General features: G+C 46.0%; 1 protein-coding gene and 1 pseudogene across 4 annotated transcripts; one reads left to right on the top strand and one right to left on the bottom strand.

The window, feature by feature from the left end:
- Window positions 1-213: 213 nt before the first annotated feature.
- Window positions 214-3,933, top strand: LOC124010717 (annotated as a pseudogene).
- A 9,310-nt stretch (window positions 3,934-13,243) lies between these two features.
- Window positions 13,244-19,145, bottom strand: LOC124011039 (cell wall protein IFF6-like). 4 transcript variants are annotated; one of them, XM_046323983.1, is made up of 6 exons: window positions 19,002-19,145; window positions 18,167-18,463; window positions 17,233-17,484; window positions 16,933-17,034; window positions 16,469-16,686; window positions 13,244-14,026 (listed from the first exon to the last, which is right to left on the bottom strand). In XM_046323983.1, the coding sequence occupies exons 1-6, from the start codon at window positions 19,084-19,086 to the stop codon at window positions 13,910-13,912; spliced, it is 1,071 nt and encodes a 356-aa protein (XP_046179939.1). In that variant the 5' UTR covers window positions 19,087-19,145; the 3' UTR covers window positions 13,244-13,909. The 4 variants fall into 4 exon arrangements, with proteins under 4 accessions (XP_046179939.1, XP_046179935.1, XP_046179937.1 ...); XM_046323979.1 differs by lacking the exon at window positions 13,244-14,026 and having other exon boundaries at window positions 14,698-16,686; XM_046323981.1 differs by lacking the exon at window positions 13,244-14,026 and having other exon boundaries at window positions 14,698-16,686; window positions 16,933-16,995.
- Window positions 19,146-20,621: the final 1,476 nt, after the last annotated feature.

Genomic DNA, 20,621 nt, shown 5'->3' with positions numbered 1-20,621 from the left:
TCCGCTTTCTTTAATTGTGTCTCGATTTATAAATAGTCTACTAGGGAAATACATTCACTTACCATTGACAAATTGTCCGCCATAAATGCAACAGAATATAGTGACTAGTCCTATTACACTGGGAGTTGATATTCCTTGGTCAGCCATCGCCCGCAGGTGCGATCCATATGAAAGTGAAAGTATTTTTTCTTTCTCTTGAGGACTATTATGGTAATGTCGCGTGTGTGCATGTTCACATGGAATGTAGTCGACCAAGGTGACCTACTGAAGTCATCCGAGGTCAAGGAAAGGACATTTGGATGTAAATTCTCTCTTTGACTGGCTAAAAGTAGAAAAACGTACAACAATTCGCAGTTTGGGGGGAAAGGCAATTGGAATTTCCAAAGTGCAAGTGATGCAAGTAACACTAGATGTCAGCATAGTTCTACAATCCATTAAAACCGTAGTTCACTGGCTTGCTCCATTCAAATTCAAGACCAATCACCTACACCTGGGTACTTCTGGTGGATAGAGGAAAAGAAAGGTATCAACACATTCTGCCATGTTGCTTTCACTTGTCTAATCCTTTCAGAGGTTCTCTCCAGTAGGTATATAGGGCTCAGTTTGGAATTGGTAAGTGATAACAGTGTATGAGCTTGCCACTCCTAAGTATAGACTCAGGGTCAGTTTTGAGTGATGAAATAGTTAGGTTGAGAAAGGAAAAGCTGATCTGAAACCAGCATCCTAAGTAAACTTTATGAGTAGTATCCTTAGTTTTTAGTTTTTATTTATGAGAATGTCCAAATATGACATTTTGTGGCATTTAATGCCACACAATGAATGTGGCCTAAATGTCTATTTTGACATTGATTTTAATAAGAACATTTTGTTAAAAAAGGTTGTGTTTAGGACGTGCCTGAGAAAATGCCTGAGTTGATACTGATGAGAAGATGAAGAGTTTGTTTGAAGCTTAATTTAAGATATGACATCTCTGCACTGCTGAGGGAGTAGATACATACAGGGCCTGCTGTTTGGATCATTTCCTCTTCTGACACACACACACACACACACACACACACACACACACACACACACACACACACACACACACACACACACACAGACACACAGACAGAGAGACCCAGGAAAGAGTCTGACTACTAAACTGAAACCTGTACATTTTTCTCACAGTACATGTAGTAACAACACAATGGCCTGTACATTACCACTGGTATTCCTTGTCCTTCATGGATTTATCTCTCTTTCGGCAGAAGGTAAGACTCTCTCCCTCTAACACCCCCAAGCCTTTGGATTGGTTTTTGAAGATTTTTGTTTAGTCCGTGCTTTTTTACAGTAAAAAGATGAGTAATTATTGGTTCAGTTATTTGAGAAGAGGGTTTCTATTTATTTTAAATAGCACGCTTTTCATTTAAATGATCATCAAATAGGGTCAATCTGGTAAATAAAAAGGTCTTACCTATTGATGGTCACATTCATGGTTTGCTATTGAACCTTTACATTTGATCATTGATTTGAGCAATGTTAGGGAGAAAATGAACAACGACGTGGGCATGAAAAATGACAACGAAAATGTCTCTTCTGTGGTGCCTCTATTACATGTTATCTTGTAAATGTAACTGTCATTTTAAACATTTTACCTTTATTTAACTAGGCAAGTCAGTTAAGAACAAATTCTTATTTTCAATGACTGCCTAGGAACAGTGGGTTAACTGTCTTGTTCAGGGGCAGAATGACAGATTTTTACCTCGTCAGTTCGGGGTTTCGATCTTTGATATCGCAATTTTATCTCATTATTAGAATGATTTGTATGGATATTGTAAATGCTATTTAGATATTTTAAGATCATTATGTGGGACAATACTTATTTCTTTACTTAATTGTTTTTTTTCCATGCCAATGTAATTTATTTGACTTCAATTACCATTTGATATATAAATGTATAAATTATCGGTCATTTGACCAAGATTAACATCCTATTTACTCAAGGAGAAGGCTTAATCTGACCATCTCTGTCTATGAGATTGTCCCCAGATCGGCCATTTGTTTTAAAGAGGTTTATTTTAGTATCTGTGGCCTTTCAGACAGTTGTGGTTTTAGACATGTTCTGTTTCAAACACCCAGTACACAAAAACAGGAAGACTTATTAGAATGATCTGGGTTGCTGTGGCTAACCCAACCAGTTGAACATGTCTTTTCATACAGTAACATTATTTTAATATTATCCAAGTTAGAAACACTTGGTATAAGTTGTGACACTTTATTTTATGGACCTGTTTTAGAGCATATTTGCCTGGTAGTTGGCCTAACTGACAAACCATGAGGAACAGTTGTACTTGAAATGAACGTATTTTACTTTGAAATGTAGCATACATAATTGGTCATTTATACTGTAGATAAATGCTTGACCAGAAATGTCAAAAATAAGATTTGAATTCGATCACATTTTCTAACTCTTTATTGACCCCAAAATGTAATAAAAGTGTGCTACCGTCAGCAACAACAGAGAATTATTCTGATCTCTTTTCTTCTCTTCTATCACAGATTCATACAAATATTATTTCCAACCTGGAACTGACTTCACCATCCGTCTTAATTACAATGAAATAAGTTTGAAAGAAATAACCTGGAAACACAATGGCAACGTTATATTTAAAAGAAAGAATGGAAATTTCAAACCAGGCAAGACTGAGGACATCTTAGATGATGGGTCTCTCCAACTCAAAGGCCTGGTGTCGGCAAACGAAGGTACTTACAAAGCAGAGGTGTTCAACAGTGACGGGACAAGCATCAAAGATCAGTCCTTCAGACTGTGTATGAAGGGTAAGTCTCTTTCTCTCTTTCTTTCCAACCATACAAGTACCGTATCCTCTCCTTTAGAGACACTGACATTTTGTTTCCCTCCAGAAAAGGTCTCCAAGCCCTCCGTGAAATTCACCTGTTCTGAAAAGGACGTCACCTTTACCTGTATCTTGACAAACACTGAGGGAGTGACTTTCAAGTGGAGAAAGAACGGAGAGCCTTTAAATGGGGAGAAAAAAACTTGATCATCGGTCTGAAAGAACTGAAAGAGCCGGACACCATCACCTGCTCTGCAGTCAATGAGGTCAGCGAGGAGACAAGTGACATCATCAAACCAACATGCAAGGGTACAGTATGTTTTGAAGGGCTCAATTGCAATTCTCTTTGTGTATCTCTCTGTCTCTTTCTCTCTGTTGTTTTTTTTCTCTCTCTCTGTTTTTCTTCTGTTTTCAGGAAAAAAAAGTGACCGATATTTAAGATTGGTGGAGCACCACATAAAAAAGACAGTAAAACATCTCATTTGTCTCTCGTTCTGCTCCACCCTCATCCCCCACCCTCATCTCAGCTGTCCTAAAACCGATTGATCGGCGTTCACTGTTTGGTTTTGATTTCTTGACCATGGTGGGCATCCTGGCCGGGGGAGGGGGCTTGGTACTCCTCCTCATCATCATCACCTTGGTGTGCTGTTGCCTCAGCCGACGCAAGAGCCACATGCGCTTTGAAGGTAACTCAAATGTCTATGGCTATTGTGTTGGTGTTCTGTGCACAGAAACATTTATGGTGTCTACAGTATCTTTCTCTTGTTCCCTCCCTCATTTCATCTGTTCATTCTCCTTCACAGAGGAAAGAGAGTTGAGACTAGCCCCCCCCTGACCAAGACCCAGCCTCCTTACCACTCAGAGGGCCAGACAAAGCATCCTTCTCAACCAGAGTGCCAGAAGCAAAGGCAGACACCCCCCGGTGGGGACCCACCTGGTTCCACCGGCCCCAGGCCCACGGCCAGAGCCCCCAACCAGAGGCCTCGAGGGGGGCCTCCACAGACACCAATGGATGATGATGAGGAGCAGCCCCCACCACTACCCCAGTCCAAGAAGAAAGGCCCTCACCCCTCCAGACACTGAGTCTGGAAACAGGTTTAGCCTATATACTTTCTGATCCTGTCATGTTTGTCATTTATTATCATGTCTCGTCCCTGTGCTCCCCATTCTATTCGTTTCCCTCTGCTGGTCTTATTAGGTTCTTTCCCTCTTTCTATCCCTCTCTCTCCCCCCTCCCTCTCTCACTCTCTCGCTCTCTCTTCTCTCTATCGTTCCGTTCCTGCTCCCAGCTGTTCCTATTCCCCTAATCATCATTTAGTCTTCCCACACCTGTTCCCGATCCTTTCCCCTGATTGGAGTCCCTATTTATTCCTTTGTGTTCCGTTCCTGTCCCGTCGGTTCCTTGTTTAGTATTCACCATGCTGTGATTGTGTTTCGCCCTGTCCTGTCGTGTTTTTTGCCTTCATCAGATGCTGCGTGTGAGCAGGTGTCTCTGTCTACTACGGCCTGCGCCTACCCGAAGCGACCTGCAGTCTGTGGCCGCTTCTCTTGTTATTCCCCTCTACAGACTAGAGGATTTCTGTTATTCCCTGTTTGGACTTGAATAAACTCTGTTTCTGTTAAGTCGCTTTTGGGTCCTCTATCACCTGCATGACAGAAGGAACCGACCAAGGAATGGACCCAGCGACTTCAGACGCTCGTTACACTGCCGTCGAGATCCAAGGAGCCATGCTCGGCAGACACGAGCAGGAATTGTCTGCTGCTCGCCATGCCGTGGAGAACCTGGCCGCTCAGGTTTCCGACCTCTCTGGACAGTTCCAGAGTCTACGTCTCCTGCCACCTGTTACTTCCTGGCCTGCCGAGCCTCCAGAACCTAGGGTTAATAACCCACCTTGCTACTCCGGGCAGCCCACTGAGTGCCGCTCCTTTCTCACGCAGTGTGAGATTGTGTTCTCTCTCCAACCCAACACATACTCTAGAGAGAGAGCTCGGGTTGCTTACGTCATTTCACTCCTTACTGGCCGGGCTCGAGAATGGGGCACAGCTATCTGGGAGGCAAGGGCTGATTGCTCTAACAAGTTCCAGAACTTTAAAGAGGAGATGATTCGGGTTTTTGACCGTTCAGTTTTTGGTAGGGAGGCTTCTAGGGCCCTGGCTTCCTTATGCCAAGGTGAACGGTCCATAACGGATTATTCTATTGAGTTTCGCACTCTTGCTGCCTCTAGTGAGTGGAACGAGCCGGCGCTGCTCGCTCGTTTTCTGGAGGGACTCCACGCAGTGGTTAAGGATGAGATTCTCTCCCGGGAGGTTCCTTCAGATGTGGACTCTTTGATTGCTCTCGCCATCCGCATAGAACGACGGGTAGATCTTCGTCACCGGGCTCGTAGAAGAGAGCTCGCATCAACGGTGTTTCCCTGCTCCGCATCGCAACCATCTCCCTCCTCTGGCTTTGAGACTGAGCCCATGCAGCTGGGAGGGATTCGCATCTCGACTAAGGAGAGGGAACGGAGGATCACCAACCGCCTGTGTCTCTATTGCGGAGTTGCTGGACATTTTGTTAATTCATGTCCAGTAAGAGGCCAGAGCCCATCAGTAAGCGGAGGGCTACTGGTGAGCGCTACTACTCAGTTCTCTTCATCTAGATCTTGTACTACTATGTCGGTCCATCTACGCTGGACCGGTTCGGGTGCTACATGCAGTGCCTTGATTGACTCTGGGGCTGAGGGTTGTTTCATGGACGAAGCATGGGTTCGGAAACATAACATTCCTTTCAGACCGTTAGACAAGCCTACGCCCATGTTTGCCTTAGATGGTAGTCATCTTCCCAGTATCAAATTTGAGACACTACCTTTAACTCTCACAGTATCTGGTAACCACAGTGAGACTATTTCTTTTTGATTTTCCGTTCACCGTTTACACCTGTTGTTTTGGGTCATCCCTGGCTAGTATGTCATAATCCTTCTATTAATTGGTCTAGTAATTCTATCCTATCCTGGAACGTTTCTTGTCATGTGAAGTGTTTAATGTCTGCCATCCCTCCCGTTTCTTCTCTCCCTACTTCTCAGGAGGAACCTGGCGATTTGACAGGAGTGCCGGAGGAATATCATGATCTGCGCACGGTCTTCAGTCGGTCCCGAGCCAACTCCCCCTTCCTCCTCACCGGTCGTATGATTGTAGTATTGATCTCCTTCCAGGGACCACTCCTCCTCGAGGTAGACTATACTCTCTGTCGGCTCCCGAACGTAAGGCTCTCGAGGATTATTTGTCTGTGTCTCTTGACGCCGGTACCATAGTGCCTTCTTCTTCTCCGGCCGGGGCGGGGTTCTTTTTTGTTAAGAAGAAGGACGGTACTCTGCGCCCTGCGTGATTATCGAGGGCTGAATGACATAACGGTTAAGAATCGTTATCCGCTTCCCCTTATGTCATCAGCCTTCGAGATTCTGCAGGGAGCCAGGTGCTTTACTAAGTTGGACCTTCGTAACGCTTACCATCTCGTGCGCATCAGAGAGGGGGACGAGTGGAAAACGGCGTTTAACACTCCGTTAGGGCATTTTGAGTACCGGGTTCTGCCGTTCGGTCTCGCCAATGCGCCAGCTGTTTTTCAGGCATTAGTTAATGATGTTCTGAGAGACATGCTGAACATCTTTGTTTTTGTCTATCTTGACGATATCCTGATTTTTTCTCCGTCACTCGAGATTCATGTTCAGCACGTTCGACGTGTCCTACAGCGCCTTTTAGAGAATTGTCTCTACGTAAAGGCTGAGAAGTGCTCTTTTCATGTCTCCTCCGTTACTTTTCTCGGTTCCGTTATTTCCGCTGAAGGCATTCAGATGGATTCCGCTAAGGTCCAAGCTGTCAGTGATTGGCCCTCCAAGGTCACGTGTCGAGTTGCAGCGCTTTAGGTTTCGCTAATTTCTATCGGCGTTTCATTCGTAATTTCGGTCAAGTTGCTGCCCCTCTCACAGCTCTTACTTCTGTCAAGACGTGTTTTAAGTGGTCCGGTTCCGCCCAGGAGCTTTTGATCTTCTAAAAGAACGTTTTACGTCCGCTCCTATCCTCGTTACTCCTGACGTCACTAGACAATTCATTGTCGAGGTTGACGCTTCAGAGGTAGGCGTGGGAGCCATTCTATCCCAGCGCTTCCAGTCTGACGATAAGGTTCATCCTTGCGCTTATTTTTCTCATCGCCTGTCGCCATCTGAGCGCAACTATGATGTGGGTAACCGTGAACTGCTCGCCATCCGCTTAGCCCTAGGCGAATGGCGACAGTGGTTGGAGGGGGCGACCGTTCCTTTTGTCGTTTGGACAGACCATAAGAACCTTGAGTACATCCGTTCTGCCAAACGACTTAATGTCCGTCAAGCTCGTTGGGCGTTGTTTTTCGCTCGTTTCGAGTTTGTGATTTCTTACCGTCCGGGTAGCAAGAACACCAAGCCTGATGCCTTATCCCGTCTGTTTAGTTCTTCTGTGGCTTCTACTGATCCCGAGGGGATTCTTCCTTATGGGCGTGTTGTCGGGTTAACAGTCTGGGGAATTGAAAGACAGGTTAAGCAAGCACTCACGCACACTGCGCCGCCGCGCGCTTGTCCTAGTAACCTCCTTTTCGTTCCTGTTTCCACTGTCTGGCTGTTCTTCAGTGGGCTCACTCTGCCAAGTTAGCTGGTCATCCCGGTGTTCGAGGCACTCTTGCGTCTATTCGCCAGCGCTTTGGTGGCCGACTCAGGAGCGTGACACGCGCCGTTTCGTGGCTGCTTGTTCGGACTGCGCGCAGACTAAGTCGGGTAACTCTCCTCCTGCCGGTCGTCTCAGACCGCCCCCCATTCCTTCTCGACCATGGTCTCACATCGCCTTAGACTTCATTACCGGTCTGCCTTTGTCTGCGGGGAAGACTGTGAGAGCCGCCAATAAACGCAGGATTAAGAGTCCAGGGTATTGTTGCGGCCAGAGAGTGTGGCTTTCCACTCGCAACCTTCCTCTTACGACAGCTTCTCGTAAGTTGACTCCGCGGTTCATTGGTCCGTTCCGTGTCTCCCAGGTCGTCAATCCTGTCGCTGTGCGACTGCTTCTTCCGCGACATCTTCGTCGCGTCCATCCTGTCTTCCATGTCTCCTGTGTTAAGCCCTTTCTTCGCACCCCCGTTCGTCTTTCCCTCCCCCTCCCGTCCTTGTCGAGAGCGCACCTATTTACAAGGTACATAAGATCATGGACATGCGTTCTGGGGACGGGGTCACCAATACTTAGTGGATTGGGAGGGTTACGGTCCTGAGGAGAGGAGTTGGGTTCCGTCTCGGGACGTGCTGGACCGTTCACTCATCGATGATTTCCTCCGTTGCCGCCAGGATTCCTCTCGAGTGCGCCAGGAGGCGCTCGGTGAGTGGGGGGGTACTGTCATGTTTGTCATTTATTATCATGTCTCGTCCCTGTGCTCCCCATTCTATTCGTTTCCCTCTGCTGGTCTTATTAGGTTCTTTCCCTCTTTCTATCCCTCTCTCTCCCTCCCTCTCTCACTCTCTCGCTCTCTCTTCTCTCTATCGTTCCGTTCCTGCTCCCAGCTGTTCCTATTCCCCTAATCATCATTTAGTCTTCCCACACCTGTTCCCGATCCTTTCCCCTGATTGGAGTCCCTATTTATTCCTTTGTGTTCCGTTCCTGTCCCGTCGGTTCCTTGTTTAGTATTCACCATGCTGTGATTGTGTTTCGCCCTGTCCTGTCGTGTTTTTTGCCTTCATCAGATGCTGCGTGTGAGCAGGTGTCTCTGTCTACTACGGCCTGCGCCTACCCGAAGCGACCTGCAGTCTGTGGCCGCTTCTCTTGTTATTCCCCTCTACAGACTAGAGGATTTCTGTTATTCCCTGTTTGGACTTGAATAAACTCTGTTTCTGTTAAGTCGCTTTTGGGTCCTCTATCACCTGCATGACAGAAGGAACCGACCAAGGAATGGACCCAGCGACTTCAGACGCTCGTTACACTGCCGTCGAGATCCAAGGAGCCATGCTCGGCAGACACGAGCAGGAATTGTCTGCTGCTCGCCATGCCGTGGAGAACCTGGCCGCTCAGGTTTCCGACCTCTCTGGACAGTTCCAGAGTCTACGTCTCCTGCCACCTGTTACTTCCTGGCCTGCCGAGCCTCCAGAACCTAGGGTTAATAACCCACCTTGCTACTCCGGGCAGCCCACTGAGTGCCGCTCCTTTCTCACGCAGTGTGAGATTGTGTTCTCTCTCCAACCCAACACATACTCTAGAGAGAGAGCTCGGGTTGCTTACGTCATTTCACTCCTTACTGGCCGGGCTCGAGAATGGGGCACAGCTATCTGGGAGGCAAGGGCTGATTGCTCTAACAAGTTCCAGAACTTTAAAGAGGAGATGATTCGGGTTTTTGACCGTTCAGTTTTTGGTAGGGAGGCTTCTAGGGCCCTGGCTTCCTTATGCCAAGGTGAACGGTCCATAACGGATTATTCTATTGAGTTTCGCACTCTTGCTGCCTCTAGTGAGTGGAACGAGCCGGCGCTGCTCGCTCGTTTTCTGGAGGGACTCCACGCAGTGGTTAAGGATGAGATTCTCTCCCGGGAGGTTCCTTCAGATGTGGACTCTTTGATTGCTCTCGCCATCCGCATAGAACGACGGGTAGATCTTCGTCACCGGGCTCGTAGAAGAGAGCTCGCATCAACGGTGTTTCCCTGCTCCGCATCGCAACCATCTCCCTCCTCTGGCTTTGAGACTGAGCCCATGCAGCTGGGAGGGATTCGCATCTCGACTAAGGAGAGGGAACGGAGGATCACCAACCGCCTGTGTCTCTATTGCGGAGTTGCTGGACATTTTGTTAATTCATGTCCAGTAAGAGGCCAGAGCCCATCAGTAAGCGGAGGGCTACTGGTGAGCGCTACTACTCAGTTCTCTTCATCTAGATCTTGTACTACTATGTCGGTCCATCTACGCTGGACCGGTTCGGGTGCTACATGCAGTGCCTTGATTGACTCTGGGGCTGAGGGTTGTTTCATGGACGAAGCATGGGTTCGGAAACATAACATTCCTTTCAGACCGTTAGACAAGCCTACGCCCATGTTTGCCTTAGATGGTAGTCATCTTCCCAGTATCAAATTTGAGACACTACCTTTAACTCTCACAGTATCTGGTAACCACAGTGAGACTATTTCTTTTTGATTTTCCGTTCACCGTTTACACCTGTTGTTTTGGGTCATCCCTGGCTAGTATGTCATAATCCTTCTATTAATTGGTCTAGTAATTCTATCCTATCCTGGAACGTTTCTTGTCATGTGAAGTGTTTAATGTCTGCCATCCCTCCCGTTTCTTCTCTCCCTACTTCTCAGGAGGAACCTGGCGATTTGACAGGAGTGCCGGAGGAATATCATGATCTGCGCACGGTCTTCAGTCGGTCCCGAGCCAACTCCCTTCCTCCTCACCGGTCGTATGATTGTAGTATTGATCTCCTTCCAGGGACCACTCCTCCTCGAGGTAGACTATACTCTCTGTCGGCTCCCGAACGTAAGGCTCTCGAGGATTATTTGTCTGTGTCTCTTGACGCCGGTACCATAGTGCCTTCTTCTTCTCCGGCCGGGGCGGGGTTCTTTTTGTTAAGAAGAAGGACGGTACTCTGCGCCCCTGCGTGATTATCGAGGGCTGAATGACATAACGGTTAAGAATCGTTATCCGCTTCCCCTTATGTCATCAGCCTTCGAGATTCTGCAGGGAGCCAGGTGCTTTACTAAGTTGGACCTTCGTAACGCTTACCATCTCGTGCGCATCAGAGAGGGGGACGAGTGGAAAACGGCGTTTAACACTCCGTTAGGGCATTTTGAGTACCGGGTTCTGCCGTTCGGTCTCGCCAATGCGCCAGCTGTTTTTCAGGCATTAGTTAATGATGTTCTGAGAGACATGCTGAACATCTTTGTTTTTGTCTATCTTGACGATATCCTGATTTTTTCTCCGTCACTCGAGATTCATGTTCAGCACGTTCGACGTGTCCTACAGCGCCTTTTAGAGAATTGTCTCTACGTAAAGGCTGAGAAGTGCTCTTTTCATGTCTCCTCCGTTACTTTTCTCGGTTCCGTTATTTCCGCTGAAGGCATTCAGATGGATTCCGCTAAGGTCCAAGCTGTCAGTGATTGGCCCGTTCAAGGTCACGTGTCGAGTTGCAGCGCTTTTTAGGTTTCGCTAATTTCTATCGGCGTTTCATTCGTAATTTCGGTCAAGTTGCTGCCCCCTCACAGCTCTTACTTCTGTCAAGACGTGTTTTAAGTGGTCCGGTTCCGCCCAGGGAGCTTTTGATCTTCTAAAAGAACGTTTTACGTCCGCTCCTATCCTCGTTACTCCTGACGTCACTAGACAATTCATTGTCGAGGTTGACGCTTCAGAGGTAGGCGTGGGAGCCATTCTATCCCAGCGCTTCCAGTCTGACGATAAGGTTCATCCTTGCGCTTATTTTTCTCATCGCCTGTCGCCATCTGAGCGCAACTATGATGTGGGTAACCGTGAACTGCTCGCCATCCGCTTAGCCCTAGGCGAATGGCGACAGTGGTTGGAGGGGGCGACCGTTCCTTTTGTCGCTTGGACAGACCATAAGAACCTTGAGTACATCCGTTCTGCCAAACGACTTAATGTCCGTCAAGCTCGTTGGGCGTTGTTTTTCGCTCGTTTCGAGTTTGTGATTTCTTACCGTCCGGGTAGCAAGAACACCAAGCCTGATGCCTTATCCCGTCTGTTTAGTTCTTCTGTGGCTTCTACTGATCCCGAGGGATTCTTCCTTATGGGCGTGTTGTCGGGTTAACAGTCTGGGGAATTGAAAGACAGGTTAAGCAAGCACTCACGCACACTGCTCGCCGCGCGCTTGTCCTAGTAACCTCCCTTTTCGTTCCTGTTTCCACTCGTCTGGCTGTTCTTCAGTGGGCTCACTCTGCCAAGTTAGCTGGTCATCCCGGTGTTCGAGGCACTCTTGCGTCTATTCGCCAGCGCTTTTTGGTGGCCGACTCAGGAGCGTGACACGCGCCGTTTCGTGGCTGCTTGTTCGGACTGCGCGCAGACTAAGTCGGGTAACTCTCCTCCTGCCGGTCGTCTCAGACCGCCCCCATTCCTTCTCGACCATGGTCTCACATCGCCTTAGACTTCATTACCGGTCTGCCTTTGTCTGCGGGGAAGACTGTGAGAGCCGCCAATAAACGCAGGATTAAGAGTCCAGGGTATTGTTGCGGCCAGAGAGTGTGGCTTTCCACTCGCAACCTTCCTCTTACGACAGCTTCTCGTAAGTTGACTCCGCGGTTCATTGGTCCGTTCCGTGTCTCCCAGGTCGTCAATCCCTGCACGCTGTGCGACTGCTTCTTCCGCGACATCTTCGTCGCGTCCATCCTGTCTTCCATGTCTCCTGTGTTAAGCCCTTTCTTCGCACCCCCGTTCGTCTTCCTCCCCCTCCCGTCCTTGTCGAGAGCGCACCTATTTACAAGGTACATAAGATCATGGACATGCGTTCTCGGGGACGGGGTCACCAATACTTAGTGGATTGGGAGGGTTACGGTCCTGAGGAGAGGAGTTGGGTTCCGTCTCGGGACGTGCTGGACCGTTCACTCATCGATGATTTCCTCCGTTGCCGCCAGGATTCCTCCTCGAGTGCGCCAGGAGGCGCTCGGTGAGTAGGGGGGTACTGTCATGTTTGTCATTTATTATCATGTCTCGTCCCTGTGCTCCCCATTCTATTCGTTTCCCTCTGCTGGTCTTATTAGGTTCTTTCCCTCTTTCTATCCCTCTCTCTCCCCCTCCCTCTCTCACTCTCTCGCTCTCTCTTCTCTCTATCGTTCCGTTCCTGCTCCCAGCTGTTCCTATTCCCCTAATCATCATTTAGTCTTCCCACACCTGTTCCCGATCCTTTCCCCTGATTGGAGTCCCTATTTATTCCTTTGTGTTCCGTTCCTGTCCCGTCGGTTCCTTGTTTAGTATTCACCATGCTGTGATTGTGTTTCGCCCTGTCCTGTCGTGTTTTTTGCCTTCATCAGATGCTGCGTGTGAGCAGGTGTCTCTGTCTACTACGGCCTGCGCCTACCCGAAGCGACCTGCAGTCTGTGGCCGCTTCTCTTGTTATTCCCCCTCTACAGACTAGAGGATTTCTGTTATTCCCTGTTTGGACTTGAATAAACTCTGTTTCTGTTAAGTCGCTTTTGGGTCCTCTATCACCTGCATGACAGATCCAAGGAAAGGAGGTCCAGCAGTCTACATGTTGAACATTTTGTTATCTAAAGAATAGAAAAGGAAGGAAAATACCCACATTGTTGTTTTCTTCCAACGCCTTTTCAAAATTCTGTTTCATTGTTTTTATGTTGAGTTGAGTGTTTATCAAAATCATCCATAGGTTGTAGCCTACCTATCTATCCACCTCCTCTTGAAGTAGTGACCTTATGTCACTTATGTCTGTGTGATTGTCAATAAAAACTAAAGAATTACAGGCACATACTGAAGTCATTGACAGAATTATATTACTGCAGACCACAGACCATGTGCTTTGAGGCAATGTATGGCATCATTTGATGATTAGTAGCTAACAGACCTGGGTTCACTTGAAATACTATTTAGAGTAATTCAATTACTTTCAAATACATTTTGAAGTTAGTGTATGGATATTTGTATTTGAAAATCCAAGTAGTTGAATATTGGAATGCATTTGGAAATACACTTAAATTATTGGCATGTACAGTATTTGAACATACTCAAATACACAGACAAATGTATTTTCAAGTACAAATATTGAAATACTCCCATGCATTTAAACCCTGGTCTGCTTGGTATTTGTAATAATATATTATGAAATAAATATTTGAAAATAGTTTAAAATAATATTCTATTCATATAAATAACTTCAAATACTTCCAATGGAAGTCATCATTGGATCACAAGTCCCAACCTGCCATTTAGGAGACAATGACTTAACAATGAATTTCACTCTCTGCTGAAAGGTCTGTATTTCCCCACCAATCATACACTCTGCCTCATACACCCCACTGAGCTGCTTGGTCAGCTGTCTGATTGTGATTTCTCCTGTTGTGGTGTTCAAGGATGTCCTCCCTTTATAATCAGAAAATTCCTGTATCCCGTCGGGATGCTCCATTCCACCTCCCTTGTTTACTCCATGTTTCCAGAGGATCTCCTGTAGAACTCCACCAGGGATCCCAGGGTTGATGATGACATTCCTGTTTGTGATGACATAAGGTGTTGGTGAGGCTGCAGCTGCTATGGGAAAAGAGCAGAGTTACACCCTTAGAAATAGAATCATAATTCCGGTAGGTCTACTTAAATTCTATTTCTATGGTTGCATCATCACTCTTAACATGTCATAACGTTAACATCTTGTCCACCCAGTAATAACAGCCCAGTATACATTCAGCTGTGAAGTAGACCTACCTTTCACATTTAAAATACACAATGGCACAGTCTATATAGTTCACATGTTCTTATAATGCACACCCTTAACTCGGCTCAATAGTCTGCCCCCTAACATTCATGAAAAAAGGATCAACTGTCGCTAGCTGGATGTCTGTGTCAAAACACCTGTTGTCAGTTTACACTCGACTGAAATCTCCTCTTTGTTTCACTTGAGTGAGTCTAGACTATAATTATGAATACCGGCGGGAAATATGGTAACTTACCATTCATTAATTATGTGTCACAAATGCAACAGAAGATGGCGACTAATACTATTACGGTTGGAATTGATCGTCCTTGGTCAGTCAAGTGAGATACATGAAGTCAAAGTGATAGGGTTATTTCTTCTTTTTTATAGGGGCCTACGCCTCAGACATTATTGAAAGTCGGGACAAAAGCAACTTTTCTCACAATTTAAAAAAAACATTAACATTTGAAATATGTATTATTTTTTATATAGCAAAGTATCAGCCCTCACACCGTGTAAAGAATCAAATAAGCTCTTCATGAAATGTTTTTCTTAATAAAATGCACCTAAATATACAAAATGTAAGTTGGTATGAAAAATGTACTGTATACTGTACCAACACAATACATTATCTTGATGTGCTATAATACAGTGGTGAAAAAGTACCCAAAAGTCATACTTGACTAAAGGTAAAGATACTTTAATAGAAAATGACTAAGATAAAAGTCTAAAGGTATTTGGTTTTAAATACCCTATAAAAGAATTGTATAAATATAAGAGAAACAAAGCATCCCCGTACAGAGCCTAACATTTTTGTTTAACAAACTTTTTCAACAAGTGCTTTTCAACTGGTTTCTCCTGGTAGAGAGGCTGTAGCTGTACTGGTCTCTGTTGGTACATTTTCCTCTGTAGTAGACAGAGTATCTGAGCTACTGTCTATTGCTGTACAAGTTGTATCTGAACTGGTGTCTCCTGGTCTGGAGGGTGCACCTGAACTGGTGTTTCCTGGTCTGGAGGGTGCACCTGAACTGGTGTCTCCTGGTCCAGAGGGTGCACCTGAACTGGTGTCTCCTGGTCCGGAGGGTGCACCTGAACTGGTGTCTCCTGGTCTGGAGGGTGCACCTGAACTGGTGTCTCCTGGTCCGGAGGGTGCACCTGAACTGGTGTCTCCTGGTCCGGAGGGTGCACCTGAACTGGTGTCTCCTGGTCCGGAGGGTGCACCTGAACTGGTGTCTCCTGGTCCGGAGGGTGCACCTGAACTGGTGTCTCCTGGTCCGGAGGGTGCACCTGAACTGGTGTCTCCTAGTCTGGAGGGTGCACCTGAACTGTAGTTTACTGGATTGGATAGAGTACCACTGCCCACCGTTGGACTAAATGCTGTGACTACAGAAACAGCTGACAATCCTGGACTGCTTCTATCAGGAGTGTCTGTACTGTCTGACACTGAGTTAGTGGGTCTCCTCAGACCTGATGGGTCAGGTGTTCCTCTCTCTCTGTCTACCTGACCACTGCTCCTCTGGGTTTCCATTGTCTTCACTACGCTTCCTTGTTCTACACGCATCTGGTTAACATGTCTTATAGATGATGGTTTTGGGGCGAGAGGTGGTGGGGGGGCTTTTTGGGGGAGTGTTTGTTTGGGAGAAGTTGGGCTCTTTCTTTTCTCTCCCTTCTGTGTCTCTTCTCCTTTCTTCCCTCTTTCTTCTCCCTCTCCTTTCACCTGCTCTTCTTCATTATTTTCAGTCTCTCTCTCTTGTCCATTTCTTTCTCCTCCATCATCTCTCCTATCTGTATCTTCTTGCCCCTCTCCCTCCTCTGTCACTGAATCATCTCCTCCTACCTTCTCTTTCTCAACATCTTCTCCGTCCTCTCTTGTCCCCTCCTCCTTTCCTCCACTCTCTTCCTCTGTGTCTAAGATGAGGACTTTCTGGGGCATAAGCTGTCCATCTCCCGCTCCCTCTCTCTCTGTGCCATAACCAGCCATGCTTTGGTCAGTTCCTCTCCCATGATGCTCTCTGCTGTGCTGTGTCTCCAGAGTCTGTGGGTACGGTGAATTATAGTTAAGGCTGCTCCGAGGTGGTTTTGGAGGAGCAGTTTGGACAGAATCTTGGGTAACAGTCTCCAAGGTAACATTCATGTTCTGTTTGGATTCTGTGTTCTGCTCTTTTTTTCCCCTCTGTTTCTTTCCGGACTCCCGACCCCAAACCTGATTCTGGTTGTTCAGTTTGAACGGGATATTACTCACAATAACATCTGTATCAGTGGATCCTGCCTTGTCTAGTAATGGTTTCTTCTCTCCAGTTTTCACAGCCTCACTGGTCTGGTTGATCTGACTGACCCTGTCCTTTAGTTCTTCATCTAGTAATAGCTTATTCTCCTCTTTCACAATCTCTGCCTGGCTGATTTCCACCGTCTTCTCTCGACCCTCTTCAAGATGGCTGGCATTCCCTGTGCTCCGCAAATCTAGAGGAACAAAAACAAAGGAGAGAAAAGAAGGGAAGTCAGCGGGTATGCAGGTATGGAGCGACTAGAGGGCTTAGAAACAAAGGGAAATGCAACTTCAGACAAAGTGACAGATTTTCTTCAGTTGATTTTGAGTCTAAACCGAACACAATGAATCAACACAATGTCAATGCAACGTCAAGGAGATTCATAATACAGAACCCTGTTATAAGATATTACTGTCCTTAATGAAAGACATGGGCTTACCTTTGGAACGCTTCTTGACGAGCCAGACCACAACAGCAACCACAACAGCAACCAACAAGACACCTGCACAAATACCAGTGTAGATGTAGATCTCAGGATTACCTGACACACACACATACAGACAGATACACACAGGTCAGGTCACATGGTCAGTGGAAACTGAACAAAGGAATTCCTATTTCTTTATCAACAGCGTTAAAATACTTTAACATGATTTAACCTTGACTGAGTATACCAACATAATGGTATTCTCTTTACAAAACCCAAGCCCTCTATATCTCGCCTATCTATCTTGTTTACCTGTAGCCAGACAGTCATTGCTGCTGTAGGTCAGTGTCTTCTCACTGACTGGGTTCCTGGCCTCACAGGTGTAGCTGACTGACTCTGGGGATTTGATGTTGTAGTGCTGTCCATTCTGCTCCTGGCTCCACATCTCCCCCTGGTGGTCAGGCCAAGACCAGCGGTATTCCAACAGTGGACCCTCAGCACTGCAGTGAATTGTTGCCATGGTACCGTTCAATTCACAGGTGACTTCAGGTTGTGATACTGGGTCTGTGGATGGAAATGGAGGAGTATGTTATGCAAAAGTGGAGGGAAATTAAGGAATATTTCACACACATACACACTTATTCTTTACAATGTGTTTGTGTTGTTAAATGTTCTCTCTGTTAGTTTAGTAATGACTGTTGGCTGGCTGGTGATACTAAATGTCAATCATAGAAGTTTGAACGTTGACATTATGTCATTAATGGAGGAGTACATCAGCCAGAGGACACTTGGTGACACACACTACACACACACTGCACACACAGTACACACTCTGCAAACACACTGTAGTACACACACACTGTGCACACACACACACACACTGCACACACTCTGTATATACACACACTGCACACACACTGTAAACAGCTCTCTCTCTTCACAATGTGCTTGTGTTCCCAGGGTTTTTGCTGTTAACTTAGTAACAACTGTTGGACTGAAAGTCTTGCACAATCATGGAAATGTTGACATTATTTCCTCTCTCTCTCTACACTAACCTGTATGGCTGGTTAGTTTAGTTTATGTTTGAGAAATTCAATAGAAACACAACCAGAAATGAAACGTATTTCAAAAGTGAGCAGTTCTTCAACAGTACTTATCATATTACAACAAGCCAGTGGTTGCCAACCAAGTGACTTTATGACCCAAACGTGGGACCTGATTCATCCTTCAGGAAACCCTGACTCACCAATCACTTCCACTCTCTGCTGAAAGGTCTGTATTTTTTGACCAATCACACACTCTGCCTCATACACCCCACTGAGCTGCTTGGTCAGCTGTCTGATAGTGATTTCTCCTGTCGTGGTGTTCAAGGATGTCTTCCCTTCAAAATCCTGAAATTCCTGTATCCTGCCAGTGCCCCATTCCACCGCCTTGTTTACACCATGTTTCCACAGGATCTCCTGTAAAACTCCACCACGGATCCCAGGGTTGATAATGACATTGCCGTTTGTGATGACATAACGGGTGGTGGACGGTCCAGCTGCTATGGGATGAGAACAGAGTTACACCACAGTTAACATGACATAGTCGCATCATCCTCATATGGAATCATAATGGGCTGAGTTATTGTAAGGAACAATGTTATTACCCTGTAATACAACAGTCTTCCCCCCAGTTTATTTTCTAGACAGTGTACAAAGGTCCCCAGCGCAACACTTGGCACACAATGCAGTCACTGAAATCCCAAATCTGTTAGGGCGGGGTAACAGAAAGTGTGGGGGAACTCTAGCTAGGCTAGTAATTAGCCTACATTCAGTTGAAGTATTCTGAATCACTTTTTATCTCAACAAAAGAAAATACATTAGTAGGTAAATGTAATAGAAAATGACTAACAAAACCAAATATATTCCGAGGACAATCGTTCAAGGGATTTTCCCCTATTTTCCCCTAGGACAGGAGAGTAGAGAAGGCCGTCGATCATGGATCAGCGTGTACAAACATTAGATCTTACAAGACTGAAATCTCAGCTTTCTTTCATTTTCGCGACTCCAATTATTCCCCTGGGAAATTAACTGACTTACCATTGACGAATTGTCCGCCATAAATGCAACAGAATATAGTGACTAGTCCTATTACACTGGGAGTTGATATTCCTTGGTCAGCCATCGCCCGCAGGTGCGATCCATATGAAAGTGAAAGTATTTTTTCTTTCTCTTGAGGACTATTATGGTAATGTCGCGTGTGTGCAAGTTCACATGGAATGTAGTCGACCAAGGTGACCTACTGAAGTCATCCGAGGTCAAGGAAAGGACATTTGGATTCAAATGCGGAGATGTTGCTGCTGCTGATGATGATGATGATGAGGATGATGAATACTGGTAAAGTGTAAATTCTCTTGGACTAAAATTGGAAAAATACTGCCAGTTTGGGGGGAAAGGTAATTGTCCAAAGTGCAGGTGATGCAACTAACTTAATAGACCACTAGATGTCAGCATAGTTCTACAATCCATGACACCTGCCCTGTTCCAATTCATGACTAATCACCTACACTTTGGCACTTCTGTTAGATAGAGGGAAATAAAGGTATCAACACATTCTGCCATTTACTTTCATTTGTCCAATCCTTTCAGATCTACAGTCCACTTGGGCACAGTTTGGAATTGGTAAGGGACTACAGTGTATGAGCTTTTGTTAGGAAAAGCTGATCTGAAACCAGTATCATAAGGGACCTTTATATGACTAATATTTTTTGTAATTTTTTTTTACATTTGTCATCATTTATGAAAATGTCCAAATAGTTTTGTGGCATTTAATGCCACACAATCAATGTAGCCTAGATGTCTTTTTTGACATTCATTTTATAAGAACGTTTTTTTTAAGGTTGTGTTTAGGACGTGCCTGGGAAAATGCCTGTGTTGATACTGAAGAGGAAGAGTTTGTTTGATGGTTATTTTTTAAAGATTTTGTAAAAGATTTGACAAATACTGCTGAAAGAGTAGGTACATACAGGGCTGAGTGTCATGTTTTGTCATATATTGTCTTGTCCTTGTGCTTTCCCTTCTGTTCGTTTCCCCCTGCTGGTCTTATTAGGTTCGTTCCCTCTTTCTATCCCTCTCTCTCCCCCTCCCTCTCTCTCTTCTCTCTATCGTTCCGTTCCTGCTCCCAGCTGTTCCTCATTCTCCTAACTCACTCATTTACTCTTTTCACACCTGTCCCCTATTTTGCCCTCTGATTAGAGCCCCTATTTCTCCCCTTGTTTTCCGCTTCTGTCCTTGTCGGATCCTTGTATGATGTTCGCTGTTCTGTGTCCTGGTCTCGCCCTGTCGTGTTTTGTCTTCTTCAGATGCTGCGTGTGAGCAGGTGTCTTAGTCTGCTACGGTCGGTGCCTTCCCTAAGCAACCTGCAGTCTATGGTCGAGTCTCCAGTCAGTCCTCGCTACTACGAGTGGATTTAAGTTTTTCCTGTTTTGTTTTCTCCTTGTTATATCCAGGATTATTACTTTTGTCTTATACTGGAATAAAGACTCTGTTTTCGTTAAGTCGCTTTTGGGTCCTCATTCATCAGCATAATAGAAGGATCCGACCAAGAATGGACCCAGCGACTACGGATTCTTGTAACACTGCCGTCGAGTTCCAGGGAGCAATGCTCGGCAGACACGAGCAGGAAATGTCTGCTGCTCGTCATGCCGTTGAGACCCTGGC

The sequence above is a fragment of the Oncorhynchus gorbuscha genome, linkage group LG23 (genome assembly GCF_021184085.1).
Source record: "Oncorhynchus gorbuscha isolate QuinsamMale2020 ecotype Even-year linkage group LG23, OgorEven_v1.0, whole genome shotgun sequence".
Taxonomy (NCBI): Eukaryota; Metazoa; Chordata; class Actinopteri; order Salmoniformes; family Salmonidae; genus Oncorhynchus; species Oncorhynchus gorbuscha.
Note: the sequence above shows the minus strand (reverse complement) of the source record. Positions and strands in the feature narration are given on the sequence as shown.

What these genes read in the sequence shown, in the direction of transcription:
- LOC124011039 (XM_046323979.1), bottom strand. Translation starts at nt 19,086, where the DNA reads ATGGCTGACCAAGGAATATCAACTCCCAGTGTAATAGGACTAGTCACT. An exon ending in TGGCGGACAATTCGTCAATG is followed by an intron (nt 18,464 to 19,001) that starts GTAAGTCAGTTA and finishes CTCATCCCATAG; the next exon opens with CAGCTGGACCGTCCACCACC. An exon ending in GCAGAGAGTGGAAGTGATTG is followed by an intron (nt 17,485 to 18,166) that starts GTGAGTCAGGGT and finishes TTCCATCCACAG; the next exon opens with ACCCAGTATCACAACCTGAA.